Raw genomic sequence first — 14,908 nt, 5'->3', positions numbered from 1 at the left:
CGCAGCTATTGTTGAGCGAGGGAAACAACTTCTTCAAGGTCTCAGATCGGGTCACGTCGACAATTGAACGTAACTAGCTCGCAACGCTAACCAGCAAGCCATTTCACATTGGCTACATTAACATTGTGTTTCTGTGCCATGATAATGACGTGAGACCACACTCACATTAACACAGCATGATTCATTTCAAATATAATTAACACATCCCATTTAGGGCATCACATCAATTCATCACATAATTAACAAAACTACTAGGACGATGTTGATTAAGTTCATCTCAAAATACAATACAAAACAATTAATTACTTTTCTAGACAAACAAATTCATGTTTGTCTAGTATTCATTTGTTTAAGTGAGTCATCAGCACAGGCTGAGTATTTTAATTAGCTGTTTCTCAGTTTGATTTACTGTTAGATAGACCAGAGGTTTTCAAACCTCTTTGGAACCCCCATTTGCATGAATTTGAACTATTCCACAGCTAGCACACCTGATTCAACTTGTAAACTAATTTTCAAGCCCTTGAATAGCTGAATCTGGCAACATGCAACAATTTCAACAATTTTACTGAGTTACAGTTCATAAAAAGAAATCAGTCAATTGAAATCAATTCATTTGACCCTAATCTATGGATTTCACATGACTGGGCAGGGACGCACGCAGGCATGGGGAGTCAGGTCCAGCCAATCAGAATGAGTTTTTCCTCCCAAACCGCATTATTACAGACAGAAATACTCCTCAGTTTCATCAGCTGTCCGGGTGGCTGGTCTCAGACGATATTGCAGGTGAAGAAGCCGGATGTGGAGGTCCTAGGCTGGCATGGCTACACGTGATCTGCGGTTGTGAAGCTGGTTAGACAGTACGTCAAATTCTCTAAAACGACGTTGGAGGTGACTTATGGTAGAGAAATTAACGTTACATTCTCTGGCAACAGCTGTGGTGGACATTCCTGCAGGCAGCATGCCAATTGCAAGCTCCCTCAAAACTTGAGACATTTGTGGCATTGTGTGACAAAATTGCACATTTTAAAGTGGCCTTTTATTGTCCCCAGCACAAGGTGCACCTGTGTAATGATCACACTGTTTAATCAGCTTCTTGCTATGGCACGCCTGTCAGGTGGATGGATTATCTTGGCAAAGAAGAAATGCTCACTAACAGGGATGTAACCCAATTTGTGCACAGCATTTGAGAGAAATAAGCTGTGTATGGAACATTTCAGGGATCTTTCATTTCAGCTCATGAAACATGGGAACGATACTTTGTGTTTATATTTTTTGTTCAGTATGATTCAGGGCTACAACACAATTGTGAAACGTCTGGAGGTCTCAGAGGAGAGGTTTGAAAACCACTGAGTTTGGCTTGGTTGTGACCTGCAACATTGGGGAGAATAATAGCCAGGCGAGTTAGTCCCCTACCTTCCAGACGAGCTGTGACAGGTCCAGTAGCACCAGTGTAGAGAGGGCAGGGATACTGGTGCTGCTGGTTCGAACCTTGGCATGAGGACCACCAACGTGGTGTACTTTCTTGCCTGTGGTGTATTGTGTGTAGACCTCCAGGCCAAACTCCTGAATAAGGCCCATGACGTATGTCTGAGTGCTGAGGTAAGAGGGACAACAACAGTTAGATTAGCAAAGTGATCATCTTTTGACTTTGATCTTAACAGCAAGGTCAACCGAGACTAAATATAAAATCAACCCACTGGGCAAAGAAGTTAATTCAACGTCTATTCCACGTTGGTTCAACGTAATTTGACGTGAACGTTTTTGGGATTCAACCAGTGTGTGCCCAGTGGGAACATACATTGTCCATTATTTCATCAAAAATGTTTCAGTTAATTTATTAATTTATTGATTTGAATGTGCTGAAAATAAATCTATGATGAGGCTGATTATTTATCCAAGCTGGGGCTCAGTCGTGTGATTCTGGTATCCGCCCTCCCTCTTTTATCACAGTCCGCTGAAGTCTCTAAACTCCTGAGAGAGTGACACATTTAAACGTATGTGGTGCATGTCAAATGATCACTTTCTTTTCCCTTAATAAATAATAGTCTGTTCCATGTTCTGACTGCATCCCTCTACTACCGTAGGTCTAAGAGGTTTCCCATGATCGCACACAGACCTGTCCTCTTTGCACCACCTGACAGACGACACAATGGCAACTGTCTTAGCTGCCTGGATGCAGCAGTGGCCTCTACCAGTCTTCGCTCCAGGTCGATAGTAATCTATATAATCGTTCTAAGCCTGTGTCTAAGTGCGTCCCAGTAAGTCGATTTGTAATGATTTCTGTCCTGGATGAAGCCCACTATTATTCTCCTGTAGTAATCATGTCTCCTTTTTGGGATGTATTGATAGCAACTTTTGTGATTTCCTCAAAGCTCTCCTACTTTGCAGTACTCTCGGAACACAGATATGTCCTGTTCTGTTCTGTTCATTCCCTCCAATAGCTTGGGAATGTGACTGTGTGAGAGGGAATTTCATGGGCCTTTTTCATAGATTTATACAGTATAATGGAATATCAATGACTGAAATGTACTGTACTAGTTGGCACTTCCACTTGTCATCCTTATGAATGTAAACTATGTATGAACTTTGTACCTTTCCAAAGGTAAGCAAAAATCAGTCAGTCCATGTTCAATGTACTGCAAAGAGGCACATTTAATTCCCTTCATAATGCCACTGCTCTGCTTGGCTGGATGACAAATTACCATTGATAAATTGTTCTTCATTACTTCACCATTCATCATTTAGACAATATTGTTGAGATGAAGCTACATGATGACAGGTTTGGTTTCTTTTTAAATGTAATCCGTTAGTTACTAGTTACCTGTCCAAAATTGTAATCATTAATGTAATTTGGGGATTACCCAAACTCAAATGGAACAAACGTATTCAATGCTGAATTGAACGTCAATGAGAAAACAGAAGGGTCTCATTAATGTATTTTTTCCCCCCAAACATCCTTTCTGAATTATAAAGTAATCCAAGAAATAATCAACTTGTTTTTCAAAAGTATTTGTTTACAGTTGTAGTTTTTTTGTAGGCCCAATCAGATTACATGTAAGCCTAATTGATTATTCACCCTACATTGATTATGAAGTTAGGCTAAACCCAATTGTAACACCTCCAATGTATGAAATGATTTTGCATTTACCCCTACCGCACTGAGTGACATGGCACCATTCCAAGTAAACTCAGTGGTAGAGGTAACATAGTAAATGTAAATTCAGGATATGCCTATGAATATGTTATGTTTTGTATGGTATGTATAATTTATGGATGTCCATCATTGATTTCATATGATATGAATTGCAATTCGTAACATATCATACGAATTGTAATTGGTAGAATATGTTATGAATTGAAATTTGTACAATATGTAAAACATTTGCTAAACATATGATATGTTACGAATTCCAATTTGTTAGGTGACTAACATTATCTAGGCTAGGGGTTATGGTTAGGGGTTATAGTTAGTGGTTAGGTTAAAGGGTTGCGGTTAGGGTTATGGAAGGAAGGGTTAGCTAACATTATAACAGTTGCAAAGTAGCTAAAAACTAGTAAGTAGTTGCTAATTAGCTAAAGTTGTCCGTGATGAGATTTGAACATACAACATTTGGGTAGCTAGATGTTTGTGTTATATGCCTCCCCATCCAACCAGACAAACCACTTTAGTTTCGTTTTTGACTTAAGTAACCTTCTGTCTTATGTAACCATACCAAACATAACATGCCATACTAATTTGAACGTCCCGGACTTACGTTTACTATGTTACATCCAGTCTATGAGACCAGGCTGTTCCAAGAACCTACCTGCCAACCCACTGCCCTCCCATGTCCCAGCGATCAATGCCGCGAGCAGCAGGTAATTCCTGGGTAACAGTTCGTCCTCCTACCCGGTCTGGAAAAACACATACACCTTCAATTGCATTACATGTTCATATTTATAATAGTGTTGCTTTATAATTCTGTTACGAATTGTTAAAATATTTCATATTCTTGGACTGTGATTTCTGCTCCTCACAATTAGCCCGTAAACAAATGACAGGCCACAACTTAAATTCTATGACAGCAAATGGGACGCGTCGAAGCCGCTGTCACAGGCTAGATGCGGAGAACGTTGATTGTTTCGCTGCATAATAAATGCCAAACAGTTTTGACAAACCTTTTCCTTCCAGAATTAATATTCTGAGTTTGCCATTTCTCTTCCGCAGAGTCTGAGCAGCACTCAGTCCTGACAGCCCAGCGCCGACAATAACAACATCCCACGTTTCTTCAGTCATGACGGCAAAACTCTGAAAACTTGGACTATTCTAATTTAACTGTTGGCTAAATGTTTCGTACTGAAGACTGTAACTGCTTTATCAAACTTTTACATCAGATAAGTCGTTTACATAATCGAGCCATAAACAGTCATGTGGATGACCCAACAGCATATAGCCTAGTTGGCACTTAATAAATGATTTAGCAAAACTGGGTAGAAGGTCATGAAGGCCCAATGACTGGGTAGAAGGTCATGAAGGCCCAATGACTGGGTAGAAGGTCATGAAAGCCCAATGCATAGGATAAAGATTAGCTCCATATGTGTAGGCTATAGTTTATTGTGCAGTTATTGCCTGTTGCCCCAGGCTTCTATGCACAGATCTTATTTATTCTCAATATTATTTTAATTTTAACACTGAATCCAACAGTCACAGTCTAGTCCTTGACCTGCGGTATATCACAACAATTATAGATACATCATGGCTCTTCTTTTAGTAACACATTGCTTCAACCCTCCATAAGGCCTACATAAAGTTGTCATAAGGATGACATAACACATGTCATGATATTAATGATTTAACACAAACGTTTCCAAGGCAGCAATCTGACTACCAGTCTCACATACGGTAACATAATCATTGGATTAGTAGTGTGAGAAAACAACATTCTCTGGTCTGATGGAACCAAGATTGAACTCTGGCATGAATGCCGAGCATCACGTCTGGAGGAAACCTGGCACCATCCCTATGGTGAAGCATGGTGGTGACAGCGTCATGCTGTGGGGATGTTTTTCAGCGGCAGGGACTGGGAGTCTGGTCAGGATTGAGGGAAAGATGAACGGAGCAAATTAGAGAGAGATCCTTGATGAAAACCTGCTCCATGTTTCATCTGTCTTCATCTGGGATGGGATACTGCATGTCCAGGAAATTAAAGCCACAAATAATGCTAATGTCATGCAGTTGGCAATGTTACAGGAATATTTATGGACAAACAAGGAAAACCTTATGGTAAATTGTAGTACCTGCTGAGGGGCCTGGCATAATTTAAGGGTTGACTGGGGATTATTTTAGAGGCCATTCATATTAACTGGTCTTATTTGTTTTTGAGGAAATAGGCAATTCACAGTCACACATGAGGATCTGTGGACTGCATCTCTAAAGAATGTTCTGTTTTGGTTATTTCATATTTTAATGGAAAATGTAGAAGTCCTGTTCCAATTACTATAGTTAATTTATCAATTTTAGCCAATTTGGTTGTTTAATCTATTTCATTGATTCACTCCCCACCACACCTGTTGTATCCTGGACTAACCAGTAACCAGATGAATAACCTGTTTGTTGTCACCTGAGACATGGCTGTTTGGACCACATTACCATGGTCTCCTAGCTCTTTGTTTGAAACCAGAGCTCATCCACAGATGGTAGGCGATAAAGTGAACAAAATATTTGACAAAGAGTGACTATCCACAAAATCGAAACATTTTCAAATGTGTGTAACTCCCATAGCGCTGGTGACACTTTATGGCAGTCCACACTAATTCTGGTTTAAGGTTTGTTTGGAAAAAGAAAAAACAGGTTTTGATAGAACTGTCCAATGAGATTAGCCTATGCTAATGAGGAGGAAGACAGGCATGACCTGCTGTGTAAGAGGGATAGAGAAGAAGAAAGAGCAGAAGAGACAGAGAAAGAGAACCTGCTGACATGCTTTGTCGATTGATTGGAATGGTTCTACATTTGGATGAGCGACGTTCATTCAGGTGAATTGTGTTCATTGTCACGTTGATTTCCCCTTTGTGCTATTGTGAGCTTTTTAGTTTTTTGAGCTACCTTGTATTGTTTTCAACCCTTGTTATAAAATCATATCACATTTTATTTGTGACATGCTTTGTAAACAACAGGTGTACATTAACAGTGTGCGAAAACACTGTTGTAGTCTATGTGGCTTCGAATAATACAGTTGAAAAATAAATACATTTTTGTGGAACTACTGTTTGGGTTCTTTAACCAAAGGGAACATCTAGTTTTAAAACGTTTTGATAAACCTGTCTAAAACAATAGGCATTTCACAAAATACCCTATCCAAGAAGAAATAGTTTATCTAAGCATTTTGCTTTATTTTGTTAATATCAGTACATTACCTTTTTGATTCTAAAAATACTTTGAAGTACATGTAGGTTGAACAGAATTTAGATGTAGCAGATGCAGCTGTATAACTGATGCTTTCAGCGTGACGCAGCTCACAAATATATACCTCTTTGTTCAGTGTACCTGCTCTTTTTTTATACGTTGTCTATTTCAACACTCTGCTTCAAGTCTGTTACACAGTTCAAGTCAGGACAGTTAGGCAGCAGACAACATAAAGGATACAGTCTACACAACACTTTGTCTATTATTTTCTCTTCCATCCAGGTTCATTTAGAGAAAAAAAGGTGTGTTTTCACAAATTGTCCCTCCACAAACCGAGATGCTCAGAACACCATGTCATGTGCTCATCTAGTTTTCAAGCAGGGCACCACAGAGAGCTATATGTATTTTCAAAGTATTGCTGTATGTGCTTGTCTGTTCAATGTTGCCATGGTTCAAAATGTCTATCCATGCATTCCTAGCTCTCGCCCATGGTCTTCCATGATCAGGATATGTGCAATCACAGTTTTTCTCAATGCAGGTGAGGAAGAACACCCTACACACAAACACACATGCACACACACACATGCACAGTAATCTGTAAAGTGAGGAAGTAATTCATTTCTATTACTAACTTATTCCTGAACTCGACAGTGGAAACTGGATTGTTACAGACTGAATATAACAGTCTATTTATTCAAGGATGGCAATCATAACACTGGTCATCCCTTGGGTAATGGTCTCCAGGTGTGTTGCCATGGTGGATACTGCCAGTTCACAAGAAGGCTTTTGTCTCTCTCTTGAGGATGTACTAGTGTCCTGTAAATGTTGAGTTTGATTGCATCTCTCAGTTACTTCATTTCAATATGCTCATCTAACAAACTAACACGAGAACACACAATAACAAACATCTCAAGTTGTTATTATAGAAGTCAAGGATATAGCATAAATGTTTTTTTTTTCACCATTTAAAAAACTATAGTCAGGGAGATGTAAATTATAAAGAAGAAGCTGAATACTAAATATCTCTCCTAAGTTTTATAAGCAGTAGGCCTACAGTAGTAATTAGTATTAGAAGGTCAAATTCAATAGACTTGAGAAGTTGTCGCTAGGGTTCACAGTAACAGTATTTGAATGGCCCTAGCTGGCAGCATGGGAATGCAGCTGACCTCTACTGGTCCTCAGACCGTCCAGAGGGCCCAGGGGGAGAGAATGACCCTGGTGTGTACATACACACCTGACCCCTCGGACACTGGAGAGCTGGATATTGAGTGGTCAGTGGTCAGCCCAGATACCACCCAGAAGGACCAACTGGTATGTGGCACTGAAGTTACCAAGTTATTCTAGGTGAGATCTCAGATTGTTATATAAAGTTCTCTCCACAACCTTTCAAGCAATCACAAAACATGCTGTTAGATAAAGTAGCTAGTTCAAGGATAGAATCAAGTCCATTACTTCCATCTGCTCACCTCTTGTCGCTAAGATATATCAAACATCTTTTGATTTTTTTCCCCATTTCTTCTGATTTTTCAAATGTTTGGACTTCTTCAGCTGTTGTCCTATGCAGGTGGGAATAAGTACATCCATGGTAACCCTGGTCTAACTAAGGGGCTGGACTTTGCTGCTGGCGACCCTTCCCTGGGTGATGCGTCCCTCTCCATCGCTTTCCTGTCACCAGCCCATTCTGCCACCTACCAGTGTAAAGTCAAGAAGTCACCGGGAGTGGACATGCAGAAAGTGTCCCTGGTCGTGATGGGTGAGACAGACGTCACATTTCAACTTTGGGCTAACGTGTCAACATGCTGCATTATTTAAGCCTGGCTGTTGGACTCACACCTGTAGTGTGGCTTGGTTTTAGTTAGTTGTGACAACTTGAATATCTTCAGGTGAATAAGTTCATGAAAACGTGGTTAGTTTTCTCCTCAAGAGAATATCACCACTCTTTATTTTCATTGTCATGTTTCTTTTGACCTCGTGAACCTCCAACTGTACTTCTGAACAACCTCCAAGGTACAGCAAGACCTTCAAACTGAGTATTTCTAAAGTGCTTTCACAAATACAAGTGTCACACTGGCAATGTTATGGACTATTGAGTAGAACAAGTTCAGTTGGAGCTAAAACTTCCTCCCAGTTACTGCAGCTTTAAGTCAGTTCTATTTTGCTGTGCTTCGCCATTCTCGTTCTCAACCGAAGTTTTCCTATCCTTTTTTCTTTATCCTTTTTTTCTTTAACCTTTTTTATTTTACCTTTTGTCTTTTACCTTTTGTCTTTTACCTTTTGTCTGCACTTTTTTTTCACTCTGCTGCTCTTTAATTCTTTCTGTCTATCTCCCTCCCTGCGTATAATAGAACAGTATTGTGTGTGGTGGGAAAATAAGCTTTGGTGAAAAGAAAATACAGTACTACACCCTGAATAGAGGCACTAACAAAAAAAGTGGCCTTGTTATCCAACAATGGAAACAAAGCTTACCTCAGAAAGTGTCAGAGACCTGTCATTCTCTACCCTGACAAGCAAAGGTGTCCTTGGCTTTATTTAATAAATACAATGTAGTTACCCTAAATGTAATATTCCAGATGGGTCTCTTTTCTAATGTTAAGGTAGAAATAAGCACTGTCCTCTTTAATGTATTCAGTTGTTTTAAACTGTGACAGAGCGGATATTTGTGTAATTATTATTCCTTTGTCGTCAGTGCGTCCTTCGGTGCCTAAATGCTGGGTGGAGGGTGGGGAGGCAGTGGGGGAGACTGTCTCCCTGCACTGCAAGTCATCCGAGGGGTCCTCTCCCCTCAACTACACATGGAAGAGAGAAAGAGGAGGTCCCATCCCATCCTCAGCCACACAGAGTAAGTCTGACCTTTACTGGTTTCATGGTGAATTACAGCATCAAAGCACATTTTAACAGAAACTGTATCTAAGCTGACTGGATATGCAATGAAAAATAAACGTGTTCATTGGTGCTCTTCATACTTTGTGATCCATGAGACCGTGTGACTGGGGAGTTGTTGATCAGCAATCACTCTGAGAGCTTTGTGGGGATTTACATGTGTGAGGTGACCAATGCTGTGGGGGACGAGAGGTGCAGAGTCAAACTGACAGCTAACAAACGTAGGTACACACTCAGTCACTCATTCAGTCAATCCCTCACTCAGTCATTCACTCACGTTTAAAGCACAAAAAAAGTTCAAAAGTTCCTTCACCTAGTGCTTGTTCCCTCCATCTCCCTAGCCCCTAACAGAGCAGGAGTGATAGTGGGTACTGTGGTGGGTTGTCTACTGCTCATCATCATTCTGGCGATACTCATATGGCTCCTCATCTACAAGTGTGATGCCAGGTTCACACGCTATGAGAAGGAAGTGTCTAACGATATCAGGTACTGGAGAATGTACTGTATTCACACTAAGACCGTAGGTCAGGGATGGGCAACTTTGATGGGTGTGTGGGCCACAAAAATTCTGAACTCATGAGAGGCCGCAGTGGCTCGCATGTCTGCGTACCCACATCCATACCCGCACATGCAGTCAGAACTGGCCTCACTGCAATTGTACAGATGTTGCCATGAGCAGAGAGCATATTTAGCAATTTTATAAATAATGTCATGCAATTCTATTCATTAGTCTGAAACTTCCTGTAATTCTACACATTTTGCTATAGGGTGGGGAGAAATGTTTGCAGTGCAAGAAAAAGTATATGAAACCTTTGGAATTATCTTGATTTCTGCATAAATTGGTCATAAAATTAGATCTGATCTTTATCTAAGTCACAACAACAGACAAATACAGTCTGCTTAAACTAATAACACACAAATTATTATATTTTTCTTGTCTATATTGAATACATCATTTAAACAAAAAGTATGTGAACCCCTAGACTTCTCCAAAAGCTAATTGGAGTCAAGAGTCAGTTAACATGGAGTACAATCATTGAGATGAGATTGGAGATGTTGGTTAGAGCAGCCCTGCCCTATAAAAAACACTCACACAATTTAAGTTTGCTATTCACGAGAACCATTGTCTGATGTGAACCATGTCTCGAACAAATAAGATTTCAGAAGACTCAAGATTAAGAATTGTTGACTTGCATAAAGCTGGAAAGGGTTTCAAAATTATCTCTTAAATGATGCTCATCAGTTCACGGTAAGACAAATTGTCTATAAATGGAGGAAGTTCAGCACTGTTGTTACTCTCCCAAGGAGTGGCCGTCCTGCAAAGATGACTGCAAGAGCACAGCGCAGAATGCTCAATGAGGTTAAGAAGAATCCTAGAGTGTGTCAGGACGTGGCCCTATTTGGGTATAGCTAGTGGCTTCCCCCTCTCTCCCTCCTACACCTAGGTTCTGTTATCTCAGGTCGTAAATTCCTGGAGGAGACTCTCTCCTCCTGGCCATGCAAAAAGAGACACATAGAGAGAGCAAAGGAACTTCTTCTGCATCACCGAACTTGAGAACTGAACAAAATCCATATTTTGGAGAATGTGTAAACAGTCGGTGGAGAAGCCAGCTACGACCCGGTCTGTTTTCTTTCATGTTTGTGACCTCGTGAAAGACCATACAGCCACATTACCATAACTCTGTTTATACAGGAGCCTCCATTATGAGGTTTGCGTCTAATTATTGTATAAAATAATGAGTAAAGATGAAACTATTTGTGAAATTATGTAATGTGAGTTTGAACCTTTTATGTGAGATAATTGTATTCCCTTTAAAGTTTAACTAAGTCATTGGCCCGCCCTAATGAGCACAGACATGATCTGACATGATCTAAAACCCCAACCTGAAGAAATCCTCTCGGTCAGCTGAGGGGGCAACGGTTTGAGTATAGACCACAAAAACCTCAGTCTATGCTAAGGTTGTAATGGTTGTTGAATTCCTAACCATACCACATGGAGCATTGGCTACACGGGTGGAAATGGTTCAATTCTGAGACTATTAATCCCGAAAGAATAAGAGCAAATCTTAGGTACTAATTACTAGTCTGCAGATAGAAATTATGTCAACCTGAGATGCGAAGACCGATAACCGCCGAAACATCTATTCTATAAAACATTTCTGAATGGTACTCTGAAGTATCCATTCCAACCACGAAAGACTTCAGGGAAGCAGAGAGAGACGCTTATTCCCGAATGAGTGAGCGTTCATGTGCAAAGGATTAGCATTTCAATTAATATAATTATCAACTGTGTAGTGACTCCCTTTTGTCTTTCCCGCCCTCCTCAGTCCACACCCACTTCCCTTTGTCCACCAAGCTGTCATATCGGCTTACCATACTAGGGAACCTCCCCTATCATTTCCTTATAACCATATCTACTATTTGTGTGTTTATGCATTTCTGTGATTGTTTAGTTAGTTAGTTAGTTAGTTAGTAAATAAATGATTAAGAGAATTGGTGTATGGATGATTGATAGTAAAGGCTGGGTTCATGCAGATAACCAACCATTTACGACGTTTGGAATGAGACTAACGTGAGGTAAAGAATAATTCATTAATTAGAAGACTAATTGATCAGATGTTAAAATATCTGAAGAGTTAAATTAGGAAAATTATAACTTTGTAATCTGAAGATTTTCCTTGGTGCCCCGACTTCCTAGTTAATTACATTGACATGATTAGTTTAATCACGTAATAATAATTACAGAGAATTGATTTGATTAAAATAACAGTCTTCACTTTAATGATGCCAAAGACATGACAAGTGTCAGCTAAAGATGATCAGAAATCTCTGGAACATGCTAACATCTGTTGACGAATCTACAATAAGTAAAACACTAAACAAGAATGGTGTTGATGGGATGACACCACGGAAGAAGCCACTGCTGTCCAACAAAAAATATTACTGCAAGTCTGAAGTTCATAAAAGAGCATCTGGATGTTCCACAGCGCTACTGGCAAAATATTCTGTGGACAGATTAACTAAAGTTGAGTTCTTTGGAAGGAACTCACAACACTATGTGTGGAGAAAAAAAGGCACCGCACACCAGCATCAAATTCTCATCCCAATTGTAAAGTATGGTGAAGGGAGCATCATGGTTTGAAGCTGCTGTGCTGCCTCAGGGCCTGGACAGCTTGCTATCATCGACGGAAAAATGTATTCCCAAGTTTATCAAGACATTTTGCAGGAGAATGTGAGGCTATCTGTCTGCCAATTGAAGCTCAACAGAAGCTGGGTGATGCAACAGGACAACGACCCAAAACACCGAAGTAAATCAACAACAGAATGGCTTCAACAGAAGTAAATATGCCTTCCTGACCTCAACCTGATTGAGATGCTGTAACATGAACTCAAGAGAGCGGTTCAAACCAGACACCCAAAGAATATTGCTGAACTGAAACAGTTTTGTAAAGAGGAATGGTCCAAAATTCCTCCTTTGGCAATTATTGCTGCCAAAGGAGGTTCAACCAGTTATTAAATCCAAGGGTTCACATACTTTCCCCACCCGACACTGTGAATGTTTACACGGTGTGTTCAATAAAGACATGAAAACATATACTTTTTTGTGTGTTATTAGTTTATTAAGCATACTGTGTTTGTCTATTGTTGTGACTTAGATGAAGATCATGTCAAATTGTATGACCAATTTATGCAGAAGTCCAGGTCATTCCAAAGGGTCCACATACCTTTTTTTTGCCACTGTAGCTGGCTAGAGTAACTAACCAATCCAAAAATGTTGTGCTGACATGGGATAACTGAGTGACTGTCAGTGACTGACATAACAAGAGAAAAACTGCTGATACACAATCACATTTTTATATTGCACCTTGTGTATTCTACTATTTTAAGTCTTAACAGTAAGTTAAGACCTCAACTGGGTTCCTAAAATTATATATATATATATATATATATATGTATGTATATTTATATTTAATGCAGGCCCCATGCCAGTTGCCTATCCCTGCTATAAATAGTTCTGTGGCCATACTGCTGTTTCCACTTGCCCTCTTACCCCCCTGCCCCTGTTCTTCTTCCCCCAGGGAGGACGTCCCAGCCCCAGAGAGCCGGCCACACAGCCGAGGCAGCAGCCGGGGCGCAAGCCTCCACCCTGGGGTAGCCTACAGCCAGGTGGGAATGCAACAGACGGGGCACTCAGATCGAGGACACACACACATCCCATCCAGCAGCACTGGATACACACCTGTCAAATATGACAGCAGATATGGCTTCGCTGTGTGATCGGAGAGAAAGATGATGGTGTTTTGCAGGGTGAAATTAGGTACATTCCCTATTGTGACTTTGAAAGGCATTTCATCAGTGGGTTTTAATTATAAAATACCATGATAATTCATTTGAAATTAATACTGTTGATAGATGTTGCTTTGGCATTGGAATAAGATAACAAGCAAATACTACAAAGGAAGCAGAACACACAGAATTCTTTATTCTCCAAATAATTTTTCTAAGTCATAATATCAAAGCCACAGTCTACTATTTCCAGTTATTAATTTTCATGTAATAAAATATACCATTTGATTTAGCAGAATATTATAATACCTCAATGAGATTGGATAACATTACCTCATCATAAATAAAAAACAAGTACCTATTACTCAATTTGCTCCTTTTTTACATTTTCTTTTTATATTTCACTAGTTTTGTGCACTAGTTTTACAATATATTTTAAAGGTTTAAATGTTGTCCTTGTTGTAATTCTTTACTATATGTATGTTTCATTTAAATACATGTCTCCTAAAAGTCCATTCTGTAATCAGTTACCGAAGCTTCTAAGTGATTCTCACTGTATTACAAGGGAGTGTAAATCCCAACTTTATTAGTCATCCAAGGTCATCATTACATAGGCTATATGAAAGAGTGTACAGAGATGTATTACCACCTGAAGGCGTGGGGCAGACTAGTTTTACGTAGCCAACCCAGATTGGTGGTGTTGCAGTGAAGATAAATTCGTACAATTCAAATTCGTACAACTCAACTCAACACACAATATCTTATCACAGCACTGGCAAACCATGGTTGATCAACTCCCTGACCAAAATGGCTGATCTTTAGACCATCATAATCGGTTAATGTCCATTCTATTGTTTTATAGCTCATTCTCATGTTATCTTACACATTTTGCCACATTTTGGAAAAGATGACTGAACTAAATGACTATTGTCATCATGAAGAGACTAGTCAAGGATCATATCACCTCCACCTTACCTGCCACCCTAGACCCACTCAATTTACGATGCAATCGCCATCACACTGCCCACTGCCCTATCCCATCTGGACAAGAGGAATGCCTATGTAAGAATGCTATTCATTTAATAAAGCTCAGCATTCAACACCATAGTTCCCTCCATGCTCATCATTAATTGGGTCCTGGACTTCCTGACGGGCCACCCTCAGGTGGTGAAGGAAGGAAACAACAGCTCCACTTCGCTGATCCTCAACACTGGGGCCCTGCAGGGGTGCATGCTCAGCCCCTCCTGTACTCCCTGTTCACCCATGACTGTGTGGCCATGCACGCCTTCAACTCAATCATCAAGTTTGCAAACGACACAACAGTAGTGGGCTAAATTACCAACAACGACGAGACAGCCT

The 14,908-nt window shown here is 40.1% G+C and overlaps 2 protein-coding genes across 4 annotated transcripts in view; one reads left to right on the top strand and one right to left on the bottom strand.

Moving 5' to 3' along the window:
- si:ch211-127i16.2 (probable flavin-containing monoamine oxidase A) overlaps positions 1-4,428 on the bottom strand; it is a 39,678-nt gene extending 35,250 nt beyond the window's left edge. Inside the window, exons 1-3 of one of the 2 annotated variants that reach the window (XM_029653100.2) lie at positions 4,159-4,428; positions 3,807-3,894; positions 1,414-1,594 (exon numbers count right to left, since the gene is read on the bottom strand). In XM_029653100.2, the coding sequence (XP_029508960.2) occupies positions 1,414-1,594; positions 3,807-3,894; positions 4,159-4,276 (387 nt within the window). In that variant the 5' untranslated portion in view covers positions 4,277-4,428. The remainder of the gene's footprint in view (positions 1-1,413; positions 1,595-3,806; positions 3,895-4,158) is intronic. The other variant, XM_029653094.2, reaches the window with a different exon arrangement.
- Positions 4,429-5,735: 1,307 nt separating this feature from the next.
- On the top strand, positions 5,736-13,918 carry vsig8a (V-set and immunoglobulin domain containing 8a). Of its 2 annotated transcripts, none has more exons than XM_029653078.2 (8): positions 5,736-6,012; positions 6,862-6,920; positions 7,524-7,693; positions 7,931-8,135; positions 9,069-9,221; positions 9,361-9,483; positions 9,604-9,748; positions 13,342-13,918. In XM_029653078.2, the coding sequence occupies exons 1-8, from the start codon at positions 5,957-5,959 to the stop codon at positions 13,538-13,540; spliced, it is 1,110 nt and encodes a 369-aa protein (XP_029508938.1). In that variant the 5' UTR covers positions 5,736-5,956; the 3' UTR covers positions 13,541-13,918. The 2 variants fall into 2 exon arrangements, with proteins under 2 accessions (XP_029508938.1, XP_029508946.1); XM_029653086.2 differs by having other exon boundaries at positions 5,738-6,012; positions 7,565-7,693.
- The last annotated feature ends 990 nt before the right edge of the window (positions 13,919-14,908 follow it).

The sequence above is a fragment of the Oncorhynchus nerka genome, linkage group LG4, assembly GCF_034236695.1.
Source record: "Oncorhynchus nerka isolate Pitt River linkage group LG4, Oner_Uvic_2.0, whole genome shotgun sequence".
Lineage (NCBI taxonomy): Eukaryota > Metazoa > Chordata > Actinopteri > Salmoniformes > Salmonidae > Oncorhynchus > Oncorhynchus nerka.
The sequence above is the reverse complement of the archived record's forward strand: the minus strand, read 5'-3'. Positions and strand labels throughout refer to the sequence as shown.